Genomic DNA, 22381 nt, shown 5'->3' on the forward strand with positions numbered 1-22381 from the left:
CCGCCTGCAAGACCTGACGCTCCCCTCCCCCTTACCCCATTTTCCAGACGCTCCTACACGGGGGCTGAAGCCTCCAGTACGCGAGAGTGATTTGCAGTCCCTGACCCCGAAGGCACCCCCCCTCCCGAGGTCGGGGTCCCCCGGCGCGCCTCACCAGCACAGGAGGAGCCGCAGCTCTTCGCCCCCAGGGTGGGGCAGGCTCCCGGGCTCCCGCCGCCGCCACCACCGGGCGCAGAGGACTCGGCCACGGAGGATGACGAGGAGACGGATGGGGACTGAGTGGCCGCCGACGGCTCCGCCATGGCTGCGCAAGCAAAGGCGGGAGAGGGGTGAATAGCGATGTGGGACGGGAGAGAGGGAGGGAAAAGAAAATAATCGGGCGGCTGGCTCTCCGAAGTCGCCTCGCCTCTCCTTGCTCCGAGAACAGAGTCCGACAGACAGACTGCCTTAGCCGAGCGCCGCGAGAGGGCGGAAGCGCGAGCGCGCAGGCGCACAAAGGGCCCTCGGGCTGGTGGCGCGGGCGGGAGGCGGTCTAGTTGAGGCGCCCAGCGACGCAGGGCGCAGGCGCAAGAACTGTCCCTCCGCGCTCTAACAGGGAAGGAGGGGCAAAACCGGCTTCGCCCAGCGCCCTGGCCAGTGGCTGGGGTGGGCCGTGCCCCTCGGGGACCAGGCGCAAGGGGCGTGGCCAAGCATCAAGCCCCGCCCACCACTGCGGCCGAAGTGGGAGGGGGGCCTGCGGCTTACTGTTGCTTCACGACTCGTTTTGTGAATGTTTTAGCGTAGGCTGATTATGTGTTTTAACGATAGGAGTTTCTTTTTGCTTCCATTAGTGGAGAATATCTTTCCCACAGATTCCAGAGCCGATGTCTTTTGTCTGATGCGTTCCCGCTCTTAACTCCAATGGTGAAAACCACAGTGTAGGCCCATTCTGCAAGGTGCTTTATGAATTTTTCTGGATGTGTCGTAACATCTCATCACCATGAGGCAGAGATGGCACGATCTCCCATTTGGTAGGTGGAGAAAGATGCTGTACAGAGTGAAAAACTATTACTTATTCCAATCACATTGCAATGCAGCCGCAGAAGCTGCTTCCTGTTCTTATCTCGTTACTGTTCCGAAAGAGGTATCCACCTTGGGTCTCAAGGTTGTCCTTTCCTCTAAATAGACTAACAGAGAAGACACATTCTGAATGAAAAAAACGCTGAGCTAATGAAAAAGGAAGAGCCAGGAGATAACATCCTGGCTGTGGTTATGGGGGATGGTAAAATGAGGTACTAAAAATTGAGAATATGGCACAAAAGACACGTAATTGAATTTTATTCATAGCCTAAAAGAGGTCCTTAGTGAAAACTGTATTTGAAACCAGATATCTAGCTTATACTGGATTTTGTTCACTTTTTGGCTTCTCTTTGGTCGGCTTGCAAAATTCAAAGCCTTCTCCCTACGACTGGTCAAGTGATTTGAAATGTGCCTGATTCTTTTAAAAACGGAAATGTAGACTGGAAGTAATAAAGATGAAGACTGTAGGCTTTGTTGTTGCTAAAGCAGCAATCGATGACCAGAAGGGCAATTGCAGGATCAGCAGATCCTGTAAAGATGCAACCTCATGAAGGGGGAGGTTGCCAGCCAAGCAGCCACAGAGAGGAAAAGTGATCTGACCAGAGGAAATTTTCTAGAACAGTCAGTGGACTACATCTGTCCTTGACAGTTTTTAAGGTCAGGTAAAGCCCAGACAGGAAAAAAACTCCTGGCCATTGAAACACTCTGAAAAAAGGCACAGAGAATATTTCCCAAAATAACTTTGTGGCAAATATCTAACTCTGGCACTTAACAGCATCAGATGACACTGCAGCAACCTGTCCCTTAGATGACAAAGAGAAATGCAATCCAATCTGATAACCAAGCCAGTTATCTACCCATTCTGATAAATGCATAAATTTTAAAAATTTACATTATTAGGTGCTGGATAAGGAAACTCTGACAGCAATTGCTAGGATCTGCAGACCCTGGCTGGAAAGGAATCCTGTTTCCATATCTAGAAAGAGAGAAAAGAAGATAAAAATCAAGACATTGATGTGGTCTTGGTGGTCTCTTCAAACCCTTCAGATATTTTACATAAGAGGCCTTTGTGCTAGATCCAATTCTTTTTTTTTTAAATTATTTTTAATTAATTAATTAATTTTTGTCTGTGTTGGGTCTTCATTTCTGCACGAGAGCTTTCTCTAGTTGTGGCGAGTGGGGGCCACTCTTCATCGCGGTGCGCGGGCCTCTCACTGTCGCAGCCTCTCTTGTTGCGGAGCACAGGCTCCAGACGCGCAGGCTCAGTAGTTGTGGCTCACGGGCCCAGTTGCTCCGTGGCATGTGGGATCTTCCCAGACCAGGGCTTGAACCCGTGTCCCCTGCATTAGCAGGCAGACTCTCAACCCCTGCGCACCAGTAAATTTCCCTGAGACGGACTCTTGCTTGGGATGTTATTTGTATACATGGTTTGTTCCACAGATGTTTACTGGTCACTTGCTGTGTGTATGACGGTATCCTGGGAAATTTGGCGGGATCCCAAAAATATGTTTGTCCTGAGCTTACAAGCTAGTTGGGGCTTAGAACATACTCACATAAAGTTTAAAAAATACAAATTAAATAGCAACCAAAAACAACCCCCCAAACAACACAAAATTATAATGCTATGATTCGATGGCAAGTGAATTGTATGAATTTAAGAGTATAGGGAGGGCTTCCCTGGTGGCGCAGTGGTTGAGAGTCCGCCTGCCGATGCAGGGGACGCGGGTTCGTGCCCCGGTCCGGGAAGATCCCACATGCCGCGGAGGGGATGGGCCCGTGAGCCACAACTACTGAGCCTGCGCGTCTGGAGCCTGTGCTCCGCAACAAGAGAGGCCGCGATAGTGAGAGGCCCGTGCACCGCTATGAAGAGTGGCCCCCGCTCGCCGCAACTAGAGAAAGCCCTCGCACAGAAACGAAGACCCAGCACAGCCAAAATAAATAAATTAATTAAAAAAAAAAAAAAAAAAGAGTATAGGGAATCACTATGGAGTTCTAGTGACTTGGGGAGGTTTTATGAAGAAGCCAACTCAGGAGTTTGGAGTGGTAAGGAGGTCATTAAAGGCAAGGGAGAATGGTGTGAAGCAAATGCGTGGGCTGTTTTCGAGCAAGTATACAATAACACCTCCTTCTGGGCAGACCAGTCACAAAAAAGCACCCCTTCCTCCCAGCCCAGCCCATGATGCATGTCACTGCTGGCTTGACTAGCAGAACTTGGCCTAGATTTGATCCCATCTTGCCCCTCCCCTCCATAGGCTGCATTAGTGCAACACAACACAACATAGCCTTCTGCGGTGGCTGGAGGCCTAGAAGTGTGAGATGTTTTGGGTATGGTTAGCCCAGGTTGGCTAGAGCCAAGGGCTTGAATTAGCACAAGAGGGAGATAAAATGGGGAAGATGTGTTGGGGCCAGAGTGTGGAGAAGCAGTAACAGAGCCTTAAAGAATTGAGGGTTCATCTTAAGGCTAATGGGGATTCAGCATAAGTTTTCAGGCAGGGAAGGGCTCAGGTGGGATTGTTAAAGTGCTCACTGGAGTACAGCCATTTCTCAGGAGTTCTGAGCAATTTTTACTGCTGAGGCACTGAGCTGGGAAATCTTCGTTCTTGGTCCTATCCTTATGGGACAGGTATTTACAAAGCTAATTTCCCACATCATTTTCTAGGCCATCTTATTACCCAGTTTATTTTTCTTCTTGACTTTTAGAAAAAAAATTATTTAATTAAAAAATTTAATATAGCCACATGCCATATATGTGTTTATATTCAAAAGTATATATACTATCAAGTTTTATTCTAACACCAACCCCTCTCTACCCACTGGTCTTCCCCTCTACACTCACATAGGTAATTACTGTTAGGAGCTTTTTGTGGCAAGTGCACAGGTGAATATAGCAAATCTATATCCTTTTTTATTTGTAAATTTTTTTTAATTTTTATTTTTGGCTGTGTTGGGTCTTTGTTGCTGTGCGCGGGCTTTCTCTAGTTGTGGGGAGTGGGGGCTACTCTTGGTTGCGGTGCGCAGGCTGCTCACCGTGGTGGCTTCTCTTGTTGCAGAGCACAGGCTCTAGGCGCGCGGGCTTCAGTAGTTGCGGCACGCGGGCTCAGTAGTTGTGGCTCATGGGCTCTAGAGTGCAGGCTCAGTAGTTGTGGTGCACGGGCTTAGTTGCTCCGCAGCATGTGGGATCTTCCCGGACCAGGGATCAAACCCATGTTCTCTGCATTGGCAGGCAGATTCTTAACCACTGTGCCACCAGGGAAGCCCTATACACCATTTTATACACGAGCAAAGTAAGGTATTTAAATGACACCCAGGGACGCCAGTAGTCCAGCCTGTCTTTTCTGAGTGCCCAGACTGTTGCTTAAATGTGGATCCTGCGAGTAGGTGGTAGGAGAGGAGGCTGAGCTGTCAGCACAGTCAGTGAGTGATAATTATTTACTTGGCTGTTTACCCCAGGAGGCTGTGAGTCTCTGGAGGACAAGAATGTGTCTTATGCATTGTTGCAGCATTACTACCTAGCACTGTGCCTGGCACGCAATAAACACCCTATTTTTGGAAAGCTATGGATCCTGAGTCACAGTGGATATTATTGCAGAAAACAATTTTTCTATTTTTGTGCTTTGTAACATAATTCAGCATCTCAAATATTTATGACTTTGTTTTGCTTTTCCAGAATGAATATAATGATTACCAATTTTTGAGCACTAATTATGCATCAGTCATAATTGCCAAACACTTACATCTCATTTAACCTACAACTCTGTGACTTGAGTATTCAAATCATTTGGCAGATGGTGATAAAACAAGTTCAGAGAGGTTAACTAATTCACCCAAGTTTGCCCAGCTAGTGAGCATCAGAGCTAGAATTCAGAGCCAGCTCAGTCTGACCACAAAGCCAGTGGCCTTGACTATTCAAACATGTCTACATGTCACCTACTGTGGAAAACCACAAGGAAAGCTCAGCCTCTGGTCACACCACATGACTCAATTCAGAGTGAGATGGTTGAAGGCAGGCTCATCAATTTTTAGCATTTTGAACCTCCACTGTTTTGATGACCCTGGATACTTGAGAAGGAAACAACAATAACAAAACAGGTTTCTTGTTTACAGGGGTTGTTTTCTAAGCTGTGACTAATCCTAAAGTGTACCTATAATTTGTAGTGTTGTTCTAAGTGCCCAAGACTTCTACGGTGTATGGGGAAGCTGATGTGCTGACACTGACCTTGATGTTATATTGAGAAAGATGTAATGTATTTTTTTAAACATTTATTTATTTTATTTATTTATTTTTGGCTGCATTGGGTCTTCGTTGCTGTGTGCGGGCTTTCTCTAGTCGCAGCGAGCAGGGGCTGCTTTTCGTTGCGGTGCACAGGCTTCTCATTGTGGTTGCTTCTCTTGTTGTGGAGCACGGGCCCCAGGCACGCGGGCTTCAATAGTTGTGGCACCTGGGTTTAATTGCTCTGCGGCATGTGGGATCTTCCCAGACCAGGGATTGAACCCATGTCCCCTGCACTGGCAAGTGCATTCTTGTGGGATCTTCCCAGACCAGGGATTGAACCCATGTTCCCTGCACTGGCAGGTGAATTCTTAACCACTGCGTCACCAGGGAAGTCCCTAACGTATACCTTTTTTATTCTTCCATTCAATAAATATTTGAGTTTCTACTATCTGCCTGGCACTGTTTGGGGGCACTGGAGATATAGCAGTGAACCAAAACAAAAATTCCTGTCCATTTGTTACTTATATTCTAGTGGGAAGAGACAAACAAAAATAAAAGTAAAACTTAAAGTTAGATGGTGAGAAGTCTTATGGAGAAGGATGGGAAGGGGAATATAGAATGCTGGGAGGTATGCTCAATTTTAAATTCTTACACTGCATGTTGCAACTGTGACAAGTCATTAGCCTCTGGCCCCTTTCTCTTCTGAGCATGCCTCATAATGCCCTGGATTTGTGTCACATCCTGTAGGTCCTGCTTTCTGCACACCCAATGTGAAACCCCAGGAACCACTTGTCTTGAGGTTCTCATCTAGTTTCTTGCTGGCCAGAGTTAATTTAGATCTAACCTAGACTCATATATAAAGCCTGGACGAGGGTATTCAAATAATCTTGAGAGTTTGCAGAGAATCAGAAGGTGCAGGGGAAAAGAAATCAAAACACGACCTCTTCAGGTAAGATTAGGTAGAATTATCTTTACCTTTTCACTTCTGGCCTAATCACTCGGGGAGTGAAAAACAGCTCAAGGGCGTGGCAGGGCCTAGAGATAGCTGGAAGGAGGTTCTGGGTAGGTTATAATAGTTAATGTAGAGGCAGAAGAAAGAAAGTGGAATAATTTGTTGAGTGAATGAGGCAATGGTGATGCCAAGAGGTGGTAGCGGTCGGGGGGAGGGAGATAGAGGCTTTAGCCTCTCATAAGCTCCACTAGCTATTTAGCCCCAAGACAACTGCCCCTACCCCAACAAATCCAAAATAACAATATTCTTCAATTGTGACAACTGACATTTTCTCAATCACACGTGAAGCGTGAATAAAAGCATTTTTGGAGAACCCTGTTTTGTACTGATCTACCATACAGTTTAAGTAAGAGTGTGATTGCCAAAGCAGCTCCAAAACAAGCTCCTCTAATTCGGAGATTTACAAAATATGGCCATGGCTTAGACTGGACAAAGCCAGTGGAAGGACTTTGCCTGGAAGTTCTTACGTTAGCTATTAGAGTGGCTATGGTGCGCCATCAGGCTTGGACAGGGACGGGAATATGGGGCGAAGTTGCTGATGGTGATAATGAAGTCACGACCTCCTCTCCTTGTGAAGTCAAAACCATTTAAAAAAACATTGATGCTCACGTCACCCAGGGTTGAGGCCTCCCTTCGGTCCTTAGGGCAGAGTGCCGTCGACCTACGGCCCCGGCCAGCGTTAAACACCGAAACCGTCGCAAACACTGCAGTCAAGGATCTGTGGGCGGTTCCACCAATGCCTCCGCCGGGGGCCTGGCCTCCAGGCTAAGTGAGGGCAGGGCGGGGATGACTGGGCGGCCCACCGCTCCCTGCATAGCCTGCTGGGAGTTGTAGTTCAGTCGTCGAAGAGCCGCGGCAATCCCCATCCCTCTCTTCCGCTTCCTCCCCGCCCGGATGAGTGCGCAGAATGGGAACCGTTGGAGGGTACCCAGAGAGTGTGGGACTACAATTCCCAACGGACGGTTGCTCCCAGGGCGCAGCCCCAGGTAGCCGGCTGCGGGTGTCGGACTCCGGCGCACGCGCACACGCTTCGGGCGGTGGCAGAATTCGGCCGCTTGAGCTTTCCGGCTCCAGCCGGGTCGGCGCTCGCGGCACCTCGGGCTGCCGGTCGTTCCTCGCCAGCCCGCTGTCTAGGCGCCGTCTCGTGGTTTCGCGCGCCTCTCCTTCTCCCTGCTTTTTTGTAGAGCCCAGGCCACGCCCGTTTCCCGCCGCCAGGGCCTGGTTCGTTCCCGCCCCAGTCCGCCCCTCTCTGAGCTCCTGCTCCTTCTGCTGGAGGCGGAGGCTCCATGTTGTCCCCTCAGCGAGTGGTAGCGGCTGCATCGGGAGGAGCAGGTGAGGCGCGCTATTTCCCCCGATCCCGCTCCGTGGTCACCCCCGCCGCCCTCCCTGCTATAGTTTCGAGGAGACCGGACGCCCGCGCCGCCGACCTTCCTCGTCCCGGGGTTGGGACCGCGCGCCTCTCGCTGGGGTTCCTTGGCCGACGAATTAGGGTCCGAGGGCAGCTCGCGGGGCCGGGCCAGTCGGACGCGGGCGGCGCCTTCCTCTGCTACCGGCTGGGGGCGGCCGCCTTCGGGGGTCGGGCCCTTGGCCCGGAAGAGGCCGTTAGTGCCCCTCGGGGCTGCCGCCGCCCATCTGGCCCTTCCTCTCCCTACCTCGGGCGGCCCCCGAGGGTCGGTGGTCCTGGGGCGGCGTTTAGAGGCTAAGCTGGGCGCTCCGGGCTGCTGCCCTCTCCCTGCCTAGGCGCTTCGCTCGCTCGCGGGCCGGGAAACTTCGGGCCGAGTGGCTCTGGCCGTATTAACGGGCCCAGGGAGTGGGGAAGGTAGATGCTTTATTGTTCAGCCTTTTAAAAAGCTTTGGAGGGCTGCGAAGCGTCTTTGAGTTGGAAGCTTTATTTTTATCCTAAAGACCTTGAGTTAGAGGAGGTATTAGGGAAGTTGATTTTCAACCCGCACTTATCTCCCTAAGGAGATAAAAGAATGTGGCCTAAATTGATTTTTAGGAAGTTCTTTTAGTACGTTTGGTACAGTACGTTGTTCTTTTGCTTTCTTGAAGACACAAAGCATAGGGAAAGTATTAAAGAAAAAACAGTCACCATAAATTCATGGATTTTAATTTCATCTGTCATTCTACCTGGCTTTATTCTTGTTTACTGTGTGTGCTGTTGAAATGGCCAGAAGTTTTCACTGGCGAAATCTAAAGGCAAAAAGAAAAAGAAGAAAAGAACATTGTTTGAAGACTCTTTTCATAAATCCTAGTCCTCAAGTTTGAATACGAAGTTGGATGGAATGTTTTGGGAAGGAGAGAAAAGAACTAACGGACCAAAAACGTGGTTTCACATTTTGGCTCGCTTTTGGAGAAGCAAAACCTACGTGGTTTTAAACCGCGACAAAGTATTCAGCATTGCAGTGTACTGAATTTCAAATTACTGTTTTTTTCCAACCCCCACAGAAACCAGCTCATAGTATAGAAATCTCTGTTGCTGCTTTAACACCTGTAAAGAAAACGCTTGATTGAAAAAGACCTCTACCTAATGAAGCATTACACTAGTAGAGCAGGTTGTTTTATTAGCTGTTGTTAACTGTCTTATTGGAGTAATCATAAAATTAAGAAAAGTAGTAAAAAGTAAGGATAAGTGTGATGATGTGTACTAGCATAATTGTCTTAGTTTTCACTAACTAGGACTTGTTTAGATTAGGCTTTTTTAGAATTGGTTTTCTATGGCGTAGCACATGCATTTTTCATTTTTATGATTCCTAAGTCATAAAATAAAAGGTATACTCACACTAATTATTTAAAATGAAATAATAGAGAATTGTGAGAAGCAAGAAATATAAAGTCATCTCTACTTCCCCAGTGGTAGTCATTACTCACAGTTTGGTCACATAGTCTAAGATTTCTTTCAAGTACCTTAGGGAACCCTAGGTTGTGTGAACTTGCTTGAGGCTTAAAATTTACCTGCAGTGATTCGGCATGCCTGTTAAACTTTCTATGGCCTTGTGTCTTATACTGAGAAATTGTTTAACACAACTACAGTTTAAAGTTAGTCTGAATTTTAAAACATTTTCCTGACTTATCTTTGAGATTCTAGGAGCATATTCTCTAAAATATATCAAGGGGGAAAAGTGAGTGGAAAGCTTTTAGTTAAACGAAAAAGGTCTTTTAATTGCCGTAGAGCTGTGGTTCTCAGCCCTGCTGCTGCACATTAGAATAACTTGGGGTTTTTAAAACCTGCCAATGCTTGGGGCCCACTCACAGATTCTGATTTAATATATTGAGGGGCTAGTCAACAGTTAAAAAAAAACCTCCAAAACCCAAGTAATTTAATTTCTGTACTAATATATACAAATTTCTCTGTAGGTGGTTGCTTAATTTCAATTGATTTATTACTTTATAGGAAGTATAATTTGTAATATCAGTATTTTTGTATCGAGTTGATACTCTTCCATGAACATAACTAAAGAATGCCTTTTACTGGTATGTGTTTTGATGGTTAGAATATGTTTTGATTGTTAGAATGTGTTACATATATTTCACAGGTAAAATATCAATATATTACAAATCAGAAAATAGGTTTTAGTGGTATAGTAGGTGAATAAGCAAAGAAGTAGATTAACTCTTTTTGTCTTGAAATGATAAGGACTCCAAATCAAGTATTGCCAGTTAAAGCTTATTCACCTGGAATACAGGTAATTAAAACCTTCAGGTAACCAGATTGATTTTGGGGGTGGTCTTATTATTAGGGTAAAGTCAAATAAGATGAATATTGAATTCATTCTATTAAAAAGATTTTAATCTTTTTAATAGAATAGCCTGACATCTATTCTGTTAAATGCTGTATTAAATTAGATGCCTGTAGTGTAGCCTGGCATCATTTTTAGATTCAGCGCAGTCTCTGCATTTCTGAATCTTTAATACTGTTTAGTCATAGTTGATCTTCCTAAATCCATTAAGCACTACAGAATTCTTAATTGACAAAGAAAATGTGGTTTTGTTCAGCATTCTCTGCTAAGGTACAAATTTCCCCTATTCTGTTAAGTTGTATTTAAATAGAATTTTCACTGAAACAACCTTAAAAATATACGTGTATCTACCGGCATGCTTACTGCCTTGAGACCTAACAGTGTATAAAAGCACTCCCTCACCATCACCAAAAAAGAGCCACACCCAGCAGTTGTAGAGTTGGCTGAGGGCTTTAGTGTACTTAGCCTTACATATGATGATGTGTTTTCTTTGGCCTTTTCTGTGAATTAGGAACTTTAAAGACTGCCAGTAAGAACAGGCATGAAAATGGTATGCTTCTGTTTTTGGGTGTGTTGCTTTTGCCCTTTAGAAAATGTGGTATTTCAGAAGGAGAGTGGAAAACTCAGGTCATAACTTTACCCTGAGTCATGCACGCTACTCAGTGAAATGTTTCTATAACTGTAGTTAGGATTTGCTTTTCAAAACTCTCCGGACAGTAAGGATGAGTACTGCGGCTGGCTCTACCCCAGTGGTTCTTAACCCAGGGCGATTTTGCCTGGTTGGGACACTTAGCAATGTCTGGAGACATTGTTGGGTCTCACAATCAGGAGGAAGCACTACTGGTATCCAGTGGGTAGAGGCCAGAGATGCTGCTAAATATCTTGCAGTGAATGGGGTAGCTCCCCACAACCAAGAGTTATCCAGCCCAAAATATCAGTGGTGCTGAGGTTGAGAAACCCTGGTCTAAACTGTTGACTTGATCTACTAAATTGTCTGAATTATCTGAAATAGCAATTGTAATTGCTTCCAAATAACTAGTTTCATTGAATTTATCACTGTTCAGATGGTCTTCTCAAGTATTTGAGGGACATTTAAACTTTTTTCCCCATGATGCTTTTTCTGATAGAACTTATTTCTTAAAATTTATGTTTTCCATAGGAGCAGAAAGGCCAATTATAATTCAGTAGTCTCATCTACTTTTATTTAGCCTGAGCAGCTACTTTTTTTTTCTTTCAGTCCTTTGAAAATTCAGAAATAATTCTAGGCAGAATCAGTGCTGTAATTTGCTCAGATCTCTACAAATTTGTCCCTATAATAATTAATTTCACTTGTTAGTCTTTCAGCCATTCTATTTGGGTTGTCTGTTTTTGTTTTAGTGCAGAGCTTTTCCATTGAATCCAATCATACAGCGATTGTTTGAATAGGCATACTTAAACCTGTTGGTTAGTCTGGATTAAGGTGTATTGTGTCCAAAGTAAAGGATACGTCAGTACTTTAAAAGTAATTAGAAAAAATGTTGTAGCTTCCACATCAACTATTGGAGTCCTTTTTAATTATCCAAATATTTTCAACATTTCTACATACTTCGAAATGATGGCTGATGCGGTATTACTATGAGCTATTTACAGCACTAATCAGAATTGGCAGTATGATATAGTTCTACCACTAACTTTTTTTTTTTTAACTTAGGTTTTAAGTTCACTAAACTTAGGTTTTCCCTAAACTTAGGTTTTCCCTAAACTTAGGTTTTAAGTTGACTTAAATGTATACAGATGGTCGGGGAACTAGGACCCTAGAAACTGTGTGGTGTGGCCAAAAAAAAAAAAAAAAAAAAAAAAAAAAGAGAGATGATAGATGTGACTGTGGTCAGGCCATATCTTTGTATGTGTATAAAATGTCACATCTGTTACTCATAAATGAACATAATAGAGTATTACCTCTTCATATCGAACATTAACTGTTCATGTAAGTGAGCATTACTGTTGTTATCTCAGAATGCGTATCTAGACCTTGGGAAATGATTGCTTCGCTAAAGGGAGAAGGCATATAAGGTTGCCACTTAAAGGTTTTTCTAGTACTATCCCTGGAGGTTAGATCTCCGGAGTATAAGATTACTGAGAAGTGGGAGTAATTTCACTGCAAATGGAGTATCTCTCCCCCTTAAAAAACTCCTAAAACAAACCCCCAAGTCTTTGGTGGGGTCCTTGCTGAGCAAGTTGCTTTAATGTTTTTATCATCGTAAATTTTGATCTGTTCTTTAGCCAGGAATGTACAATTTTAAATTAAGCCAAGGCATGAATACGTTACCCAGCAAGTTTAGCCAATTTAGATATTCAGGAAATTTTCAATTGTTCAAGAGAGATTGAATTTTAGAGCTATAAAATGGCTTTACCTAACTGCCTGCTTTTGTAGACGAAACTGAGACACAGAGAAGTAAAGTGATTTACTCATGTTGTTACGGTTAGTACAAAACTGGGCCCAGAAATCTGGTCTTTCCTGATTGTTAGGGAAGGCCTTTCTCCTGTAGATACTCCTTCACTGTTACAACAACAGTTTTTGCCAAACCAGGAGCTTAAGTCATAGAAGGAAGAAATGATAGGGTCTGGTGGTACGTTTCATATAGGAAGATGGAATCAGGGAAGATGTGAAAGCTGAAATGTGGAGATTTGAGAGAAGCGGGGCAGCTGAGAGGATTCATTTTGATGATACTAAATGTAGACTTATAAAATGTTAGAACTGAAAGGGTTGCTAGAGGTTAAATCGTGACTCATTTTACTGTTGAGACTGAAGACTAGACGTGCCCAGAATCACACAGGTTGTTAGTGGTAGAACTGGAACAGGAACTTGTCTCCTGACTCTTGTACCCATATATTTCTATATAATACTCCTCTGAGAGCGAGCTGATGGTGGAATATCCAGGTGACTCTGTCCCTTAAGCAGTTGCACATTTGGACCTAAGTGCAGGTTAGAAGTTAATCAAGTTGCATCACCAAAATAGAGGGTATAGTGCAATTATAAGAATAAAGAGCTTATTCAGGGAGAGGATGAGAACTGCAGAAGGCTAAAGCAGGGCGTTGGTGGGTATCACAGGAGGCTGAAAAGGAGAACCGGTGAAAGGGGGTGATAAAGAGGCTGGAAGAGAACTAGGAGTGGGCACTGTTGTGGAGTCCAAAGGTTTTAAGAAGTTTTACAAGTGGTTGGCCAGTGTGTTATATCACAGGTGTAGAGTTGAATGAGAATCAAGAAACGCCTGTTGGATTTGGCAGGAGAGGTCATTGATGAACTAGAGAATGGTTTCAACAGAGACAGAGGAAAGTCAGATTGCAAGGTGATGAGAAGGGAATGGGTAGATAAGTGGATGAAGACACACTTTCAGGGAGGTTGACAAAGAAAGGAGACTGGGAGGAGGAAGGGAAGAAACTGACTTTTATTGAGGTTCTTTACATGTACTATAGGGTTTAGTGTTTACAATACTAGGAAGCTATTATTCTATGGTAGATCCTGGGGCTGAATGTGGTAGTTTCCCTACTCCCCAGGGGCTCCCAGGAGCTCATTACAATATTATGATGTTGTAATGAGTGGAGTAATAGTAAAGGTTTTAGTGGAAATAGGGAAGTGGGTTCTTTTCATGGAGTCCCTAATATGTGTCAGACACTGCTTTGAGATGGGTATTAGATTTATAAATAAATGGAGCTACAAATGGTTAGAAATTTATCCACAGTCCCATTGTGACTAAATGGTGGAGTTTTTCGTTTATTCCCCAACTGTCTATTGGATGTTTACTCTCTGTGGGCACTGTTCTGGTTCTTGGGGGATATAGCATTGAAGAAAAGAGACAAAAATTTCTGCCCTCATGGAGCTTACATTCTAGAGGTGAGAAAGTAAGGATTTAAGCCCTGCCGTCTCTCTTGATTGCTTTTAGTGTACTGTGCAAAGTGATGGACTCTGAGAGGATGGGGTGGGCCATCAGGACAGAGGGAGGGTGAAGGTGATTGTTGAAGGATGAGCAAGTGTTTGTTGGAGTCAAGTGGAAGAAACATTTCAGGTCATGAGAGCAAATGGTTGAATAGGCTGTATATTTGAAATGTTGGCGTCAAGACAGGACAGGACGTGCATCCTAACTTGCTCCTAGGGGGAAGACCAATGAGTATAAATTTACCTGGGCGGACGAGGAGAATAAAGAATTAGAGGAGCGAAGGCAGTAGGGCGAATGCTGAAAGGCTTTGACTTACAGGATGGAGACTTTTTAGCTTTCAGCCATCAATCCATAAAATGTTTTTGTAGTTTTTTAAATAAATTTGTTTTATTTATTTTATTTTATTTATTTATTTTTGGCCGCGTTGGGTCTTTGTTGCTGCACGCGGGCTTTCTCTAGTTTCTGCGAGTGGGGGCTACTCTTGGATGCGGTGCGTGTGCTTCTCATTGTGTTGGCTTCTCGTTGCAGAGCATAGGCTCTAGGCGTGCGGGCTTCAGTAGTTGTGGCACGCGGGCTCAGTAGTTTTGGCTTGCAGGCTCTAGAGCATGGGCTCAGTAGCTGTGGCACACGGACTTAGTTGCTCTGTGGCATGTGGGATCTTCCTGGACCAGGTCTTGAACCCGTGTCCCCTGCATTGGCAGGCAGATTCTTAACCACTGTGCCACCAGGGAAGTCCTTGATAGTTTTTTTTTATGTAGTTGCTGTCATGATATGTTTATGTACTGTAATGAAGGCATTCATCCCTGAAGGATGAGGTAACATCCTTAAAGCAACACTCGGGGATGTTGACTTGCATGATCAACCTAACAGGCAGGAAAGGTTGGAAGGTGGCATGGGTAAAGGAGAGGGCCCTGAGGTTTTGATTAAGGGATCTATGAGATTGGGGGGCAGGTTGTCTGAGATGCGAGGATAAATCAGCAAAGGAAATTTACATGACATCTAGAAAAGGGTGAGTGGAAATAAGATTTTTACTTGGACGATCAATAATACAGTTCTCTCGTCTTAGGAAGTGAGAGATAAAGATAATGTGGTGAAAAGTGAGCAGCTCTATTTGTTTCAATTAAATTATTAGTGATGTGTACAGTTTAAAATGATTTTTCCCTTAAGTGGATCCAAACGAAAGGAACAAGATCTTTTAAAATCTGGTGTGCCCAGTATACTGTCGGAGAGAAATGCAGGATCACCCCAGCTCCCTCAAGTAAATATAGCCTGGTTCTCTTCTTTTTCACTTTGCTATAGGCAGAAAGAGGAAGAGATGAGGGAAGGCTTTATCACTTTTTTTTTAAACTGTCCTTCTTAGTGGTCTTCATCTTCTCTTGAAGTGCAATTCGTTGTCTACAACTGCATACATTTCTGTCATGTGATTATTCTATCTTGTTTGTAGCCCAGGTAACTTTATCTTCCATACCTGTTGCCCTGGCAATATCACCTGCATCCTTAGGGTGGTAGCTTTCAACTATATTACAGTACATATCATCCATCCTTTTTACAGTTGTTTATTGTGTGCCTGCTTTGTGTCAGTACATTCACACTGCTCATAAACTTTAATAGTGAAATAGATAAAATTGAAAGAGCCAGTACCATGAACTCCATTGTGAAGTCCTGGGGGACTATTGTATTGGTTACTAGGTTTGGTTGTATCTCGTAGAGCCTCCAAATAAGTGATTTAAACGAGGTAGACATTTTTCTTTCATATGAAAGTGAGCCAGCATGGCAGTTCTGCTACACCAAGTCCTCAGCCCTACCTCTCTTGTTGCTCCAATATTCCTAGGGTGTTGCCCTCACATGCCTGGTCCAGGGTGACACGCTCCCACTTTCGCATATAGCCAGCAGGAAGGGGGAAGATGTATGATATGGAAGTTGCTATATCATTTCCAGTCAGAACTTAGTCACACAGTGATACCCTACATACAAGGTTGGGTGGGAAATGTGTTTCTTCTGAGCATTTATATGCCCAGCTAAAAATCTATTACCATAGCAGGAAGAGAAAATGAATATTGGGGGAGCAACCAGCCATCTCAGGGACTTTGTTTGGTATTGCTTTGAGTACTGCACAGTACTTAACCTTGTGGCTTATCCATAAGGTGTGGATAAATTGTTTTCATTTCTTTTATATAAAAGACTGAAGGTCTTCAGGTCCTGGATTCACCTGCTGTTATGGCAATAAGAACTCTAAGAGATTATTTACAGAAATGTTTCCTTTTTATAATAGGAAATAATGGGAAAGAAAAGTATTAGTATATATGTATTATAATGCTAGAATGACACTGAATCAATGTTTATAAATTGTTTTCCAACAGTTTGCAAAAATTAAAAAGTGGCAAGAACCCTTTTGTTGCTGCCTGATACAGTAAGTATAAAAAGCGAGCAGCGGGACTCCCCTGGGGCGCAGTGGTTAAGAATCCGCCTGCCAATGCAGGGGACACAGGTTCAATCCCTGGTCCGGAGAGCTCCCACATGCCGCGGAGCAACTAAGCCCATGCGTCACAACTACTGAGCCCACGTGCCATAACTACTGAAGCCTGCACACTGTAGGGCCTGCATGCCGCAACTACTGAGCCTGCGTACTGCAACTACTGAAGCCTGCGTGCCTAGAGCCTGTGCTCTGCAGCAAGAGAAGCCACCGCAATGAGAAGCCCGTGCAGTGCAATGAAGAGTAGCCCCTGCTCGCCACAACTGGAGAAAGCCTATGGTCAGGAACGAAGACCCAATGCAGCCAAAAAATGAAAGTAAAAAAAATAAAAAGTGAGCAGCAATTCCCATACTTAAAGATTAGAGTCTGGCAGTCAAGCCATTTTGTCGACTTTGCCTGCTGTGATCATTCAGCCTTCAGTGCTTCCCAGATGAAAGTGTTTCTGGGACCATGTGTATGATTTTGGCCAAATCTGCCTACCTGTTCTATGCTCAATATTTGTCCTTCAATTTACTTTATATTGATTAGTTTTTAAAACTTAGCCTCCTTCTAAGCAATAATCCATTAAAACATGGTTTTGTTTCCTAATGTTTAATAGTCATTAAAATACATAATTATTAAAATAAAACAAGTGTCCTTTTAACTACCTAAAAACATCTCCTTTAGTACATACACTTAGGGAAGGGAAATAGTGCTTTGCCTCATTTCATAGGCCCCACTGCTGTTTTTTTTTTTTTTCGGTACGCAGGCCTCTCACTATTGTGGCCTCTCCCATTGCGGAACACAGGCTCCGGACGCGCAGGCTCAGCGGCCATGGCTCACGGGCCCAGCCGCTCCGCAGCATGTGGGATCTTCCTGGACCGGGGCATGAACCCGTGTCCCCTGCATCGGCAGGCGGACTCTCAACCACTGCGCCACCAGGGAAGCCCTCCACTGCTGTGTTTTTGTAAACCTTCCATAAATCCACATAGCTAAGTGGCTCTGAATTTCAAAGAATTAATATCTTTGTGCTTTCAACTCTAGGAGAGAAACTACTGGTTAGTGCTTAATTTTGAACTAAAGAATTAATTGTCCCTAAAACCTTGACTAGGTTATTAAGAGTGATCTGCAAAACAGCCACTTAAAGATCTTTTCAAGCTTTTCTCCAGAACCTGTTGGGGAAGATGCTTAACTTTTGTAAGCCTTAGTTTGTTTTTAAAATGGAGCAGTATTATTTACCTCGTAGGGTTGTTCTGAGGATTAAGTAAAATGATGTATTTAAAAGGCTTAGGGTCTTCCCCGGTTGCTCCAGTGGTTAAGACTGCACCTCCCCTGCAGGGGCCGCGGGTTAGGGTTAGGGTTTCCCTGGTCAGGGAGCTGAGATCCCACAAGCCACGTGTTGCGGCCAAAAAAAAAAAAAAAAAAAAAAAAAGACTTAGCGGTGGCAGTCACCCTTTCTACTATTGGTGGACGTTTGGGTTATTTCTAGTTTGGGACCATTTTGAATAAAGCTCATGTGAACATTCTTGTATATATGTCTTTTGGTAGATATACACATATATTTCTCTTAGGTGTATACCTAGGAGTGGAATTGCTTTATCATAGTTATGTTTAGTTTTAGTGGATACTGCCTAACGTTTTTTTCTATTCCTATCAGAATGTATGAGAATTACAGTTGTACCACAGTCCCACAGTTGATATTGTCAGTCTTTGAAATTTTAGCCACTCTGATGGGTGGACAGTGGTATCTCATTATGGTTTTATTTTTAAAGTAATTTATTTATTTATTTATTTTTGGCTGCATTGGGTCTTCGTTGCTGCGCGCGGGCTTTCTCTAGTTGTGGCGAGTAGGGGCTACTCTTTGTTGCTGTGTGTGGGCTTCTCATTGCGGTGGCTTCTCTTGTCGCGGGCTCTAGGCGCACGGGCTTCAGTAGTTGTGGCGCATGAGCTCAGTAGTTGTGGCGCGTGGGCTCTAGAGCGCAGTCTCAGTCGTTGTGGCACACAGGCTTAGTTGCTCTGCGGCATGTGGGATCTTCCCGGACCAGGGCTTGAGCCCGTGTCCCCTGCATTGGCAGGCGGATTCTTAACCACTGTGCCACCAGGGAAGTCCTGGATATCCTTTTTGAATGAAATGCTCGTTCATAATCTTTTACCCATTGCTATTTTTAAAGGTGGAATGGTTGTATTTTTCTTTTGTTTTTCTATAATGATTCTGGATATGAGTACTTTGGATTTAGGTGTTAGAAATATTTCCTCCTAGCCGGTGACTTGCATTTTTACTCCCTTAAGGATGTCTTTTAATGAACAAAAATTCTTAATTTTAATGAAGTCTAATTTGTCATTTTTTTCTTTTATGGTTGGTGCTTTGAGCCGTGTTTAAGAAGTTTTTACTCTTCCCATGTTAAAAAAATACATATTTTAAAAATATTTGAAACTAATTTTTTTTTCTCTACAACAACATAGGTGATGCTATGGAGAGTGGAAAGCCTTGTCCAGTGCAGGTTGTTTTGGTTCAGAAAGACCAACATGCCTTTGAGCTAGAAGAGAAAGCCTTGGCCAGCATCCTCTTACAGGAACACATCCGAGACCTTGATGTGGTGGTGGTGTCAGTGGCTGGTGCCTTCCGAAAGGGCAAGTCCTTCTTTCTGGACTTAATGCTACGATACTTATATTTCCAGGTAAAGTAGAATTATTTCATTTCAAATTAGAAAGTGAGACTGTTATGTCCAAAAGAGCAAACTAAGCTCATGAATTATCCTTCATGTGTAAAGTTACTCGAAATTTTAGGCTTAATGGAAATTTCTTATTTCTCCTATAGAAGGAAGGTGGCCGTTCAAATTGGTTGGGTGACCCAGAAGAACCGTTAACAGGGTTTTCATGGAGAGGGGGCTCTGACCCAGAAACCACTGGGATCCAGATCTGGAGTGAGGTTTTCACTGTGGAGAAGCCAGATGGGAAGAAGGTAAGGAAGAAAAAGACTTAGAAACTAACAAACACAACAAAATGAGAACTTTAATGTGTAGCCTGATAATCCAATTAAAAATGATTTTTATCATAATGATATAAGTGCCTGTTTAAAACTAATTCATGAATATAGTTTAAAAGGTCAAAGAGTAACATAAGGCTTCTAACGAAAAATAGCTGTCAGGTGCTCTAGTCCTCTGCTCATTTTCACTTCCCAAAGGCTAATGCTCTCAGCTGTTCAGATGTTACTTCTGTTCTTTACACTCTTACTCCTGTAAGCATTCACTCCCCCCACCCCTCCAGCTGTCAGCAGGGCGTCTTACCCACCTCACTGAGCCTAGTAAGCTTTGGTTATAGAGCTTCTCCCCAGGTTTCTTTGTAAGGGTCAGCAGGGGCAAGTCATGTGTCTCCTAAAGTGGAAGAGGGGATTTGGGGTTATGACTGTTTCTTCAACAGACTTTAACCCATTCCTTCTGTTTTTAGCCTCACCCTAAAGCATACCTTCACAGCTGTTTGTGCCTCTCATTTTTGAGTCTTTCCAGGCCTTCAGGTTTCATATCCCCCCTTCAGGTTGTTCAGCTTCAGCCGTTTCCTTGATGTTAAGTAATTAAATATTTTGAGAGCTGGACAGTTGATGCACGACTTTTTTTTTTTAATGTTTATTTATTTATTTATTTGGCTGTGCTGGGGCTTAGTTGCGGCATGCAGGATCTTCGTTGCTGCGTGTGGGATCTTTAGTTGCAGCATGCAGGATCTAGTTACCTGACATGGGATCGAGCCTGGGCCCCCTGCATTGGGAGCTAGGAGTCCTAACCACTGGACCACCAGGGAAGTCCCTGATGCATGAACTCTTGATCACTGTTTCCACAGCTTCTATTTCTTTTCCTTATTCTTTTAATGTTTTGTTTCTTTCTCTTTTTTTTTTTTTAGTAAAGTTTCAGGAGAAAGGTATATTGGAAAACCCTCTTTTTTTTTTTTTTTTTAGCATAGATACACATATAGAAAATGTGTAGCAAAATGGGGAGATTATCACACATTTTTTTTAAGGGTAGAGAATGTAGGAGAATAAGGAGTTTTTGGAATATAACATTAGAAACTTTTGCATGGAAGGATCTTTAGATGTTATTTTTATCCAGCTTTTAATTTTTTAACAGCTTTACTGAAATTTAATTGATGTTCCATTTCTCCCCTCCCAGCTTTAGTCACTATTTTGCTTTAATAACATTGTTTTTATTTTTGTTTAAATGGTCAGTTATCTTTTAAAGATATTTAAATAAGAAAAAAGCCATATATTTACCCATGCAGTTACCATTAACTGCTCTTGACTTTTTGTGTCCAGAGAAAGAGAAATCCCGCACACAGCAACGAAGACCCAACGCAGGCAAAAAAAAAAGATTTAATTTTATTTATTTTTTTGGCTACGTTGGGTCTTCGTTGCTGCGTGCGGGTTTTCTCTAGTTGCGGCGAGCAGGGCTACTCTTCGTTGCGGTGCATGGACTTCTCATTATGGTGGCTTCTCTTGTCGTGGAGCACAGGCTCTAGGCGCACAGGCTTCAGTAGTTGTGGCACATGGGCTCAGTAGTTGTGGCTCTCTGGCTTAGTTGCTCTGTAGCATGTGGGATCTTCCCGGACCAGGGATCGAACCTGTGTCCCCTGTGTTGGCAGGCTGATTCTTATCCACTGCGCCACCAGGGAAGTCCCTCCCCTGCCTTTTTGCTGACATTACTTCTGCTGAGAAATTGGTGTTATCCTTTGTTCTTGTGTCTAACGTGTCTTTTTGTCTAGTTGCTTTTATGGGGTTTTTGTAGTCTGACTGGAGGGAACAGGTGCTGTTCTTGGCCCTCTGTGAGCCTTAGGTAGTGTTCCCTCTAACCCTTTTTTTTGTTTATTTGCGGTACACGGGCCTCTTACTGTTGTGGCCTCTCCTGTTGGGGAGCACAGGCTCCGGACATGCAGGCTCAGCGGCCATGGCTCACGGGCCTAGCCGCTCCATGGCATGTGGGATCTTCCCGGACTGGGGCACGAACCCATGTCTCCTGCATCGGCAGGTGGACTCTCAACCACTGCACCACCAGGGAAGCCCCCTCTAACCCTTTTTGAATGGCTCTTTCTCCAGCCTCAGGTCGTTTCCTTATTCACATGGACTGGTCAGGACTCAGCTGAACACTTGATGGGTACCCTCTGTAGATCCCTGGTGTTCTTTGTCTCAGTAGCTCTCTACTCAGGTGCTCTGCCTAAGAACCCCCGTTTCCTTGGTCTTCCTGACTCTCAGCTGTATTTCCTGACTCAGAGAATCTGGTGGTTCTGCCTGGGTTCCCCCTCCCTGTGCCTTGGCCAGTTAGCTGGGTCAACTGTAAGGCTCACCTCATCTCTTTCCTTTCTTTCAAGGATCATTATCCTTTGTTACCCAGTGTCCAATGTCTTGAAACTGTTGTTTCATATATTTTGTCTGTTACGTTTGGTTTTAGGTGGGAGGATAAATCCAGTCTGTTATTCCATTTTGACTGGAAATGGAAGTCCGATCTTCATTTTAGAGATGCTGTAAAATGACCCAGTGAGTTAAGGGCCTGCTGTGGGTAACATAGCGACTCTTAGAGACGGTACCACAACAAGGCCCTATGACCTTCATTTCAGTTCTTGTTTTCTGTATCATATTCTGTTTCTACATTTCTGGTAATGTGTGGTAGGCGTTTTTTATTTTAATTTTTATTGCAGTATAGTTGCTTTACAATGTTGTGTTAGTTTCTGCTGTATAGTAAAGTGAGTTATACGTCCACTCTTTTTTAGATTTCCTTTGCATTTAGGTCACCACAGATAGGGTTTCCTGTGCTAAACAGTAGGTTCTTATTAGTTATCTGTTTTATACGTAGTAGTGTATATATGTCAATCCCAGTCTCCCAATTCGTCCCACCCCCCGGTAGATGCTTTCTTTTTTTTTTTTTTTTTCGGTTTGTGGGCCTCTCACCGTTGTGGCCTCTCCCGTTGCGGAGCACAGGCTCCGGACGAGCAGGCTCAACGGCCATG

General features: G+C 44.0%; 2 protein-coding genes across 5 annotated transcripts in view; one reads left to right on the top strand and one right to left on the bottom strand.

Moving 5' to 3' along the window:
• The window catches only part of RTN3 (reticulon 3), a 57903-nt gene extending 57470 nt beyond the window's left edge, over nucleotides 1-433 (bottom strand). For 2 of the 4 annotated variants that reach the window (XM_007462103.1, XM_007462100.1), the window contains exon 1: nucleotides 155-433. In XM_007462103.1, the coding sequence (XP_007462165.1) occupies nucleotides 155-302 (148 nt within the window). In that variant the 5' untranslated portion in view covers nucleotides 303-433. The remainder of the gene's footprint in view (nucleotides 1-154) is intronic. The other 2 variants (XM_007462102.1, XM_007462101.1) reach the window with 2 other exon arrangements.
• Nucleotides 434-7356: 6923 nt separating this feature from the next.
• ATL3 (atlastin GTPase 3) overlaps nucleotides 7357-22381 on the top strand; it is a 50902-nt gene continuing 35877 nt past the window's right edge. The window contains exons 1-3 of the mRNA XM_007462104.1: nucleotides 7357-7616; nucleotides 18857-19071; nucleotides 19212-19355. Of these exons, the coding sequence (XP_007462166.1) occupies nucleotides 7571-7616; nucleotides 18857-19071; nucleotides 19212-19355 (405 nt within the window). The 5' untranslated portion in view covers nucleotides 7357-7570. The remainder of the gene's footprint in view (nucleotides 7617-18856; nucleotides 19072-19211; nucleotides 19356-22381) is intronic.

The sequence above is a fragment of the Lipotes vexillifer genome, unplaced genomic scaffold, assembly GCF_000442215.2.
Source record: "Lipotes vexillifer unplaced genomic scaffold, Lipotes_vexillifer_v1.1 scaffold1129, whole genome shotgun sequence".
NCBI lineage: Eukaryota > Metazoa > Chordata > Mammalia > Artiodactyla > Lipotidae > Lipotes > Lipotes vexillifer.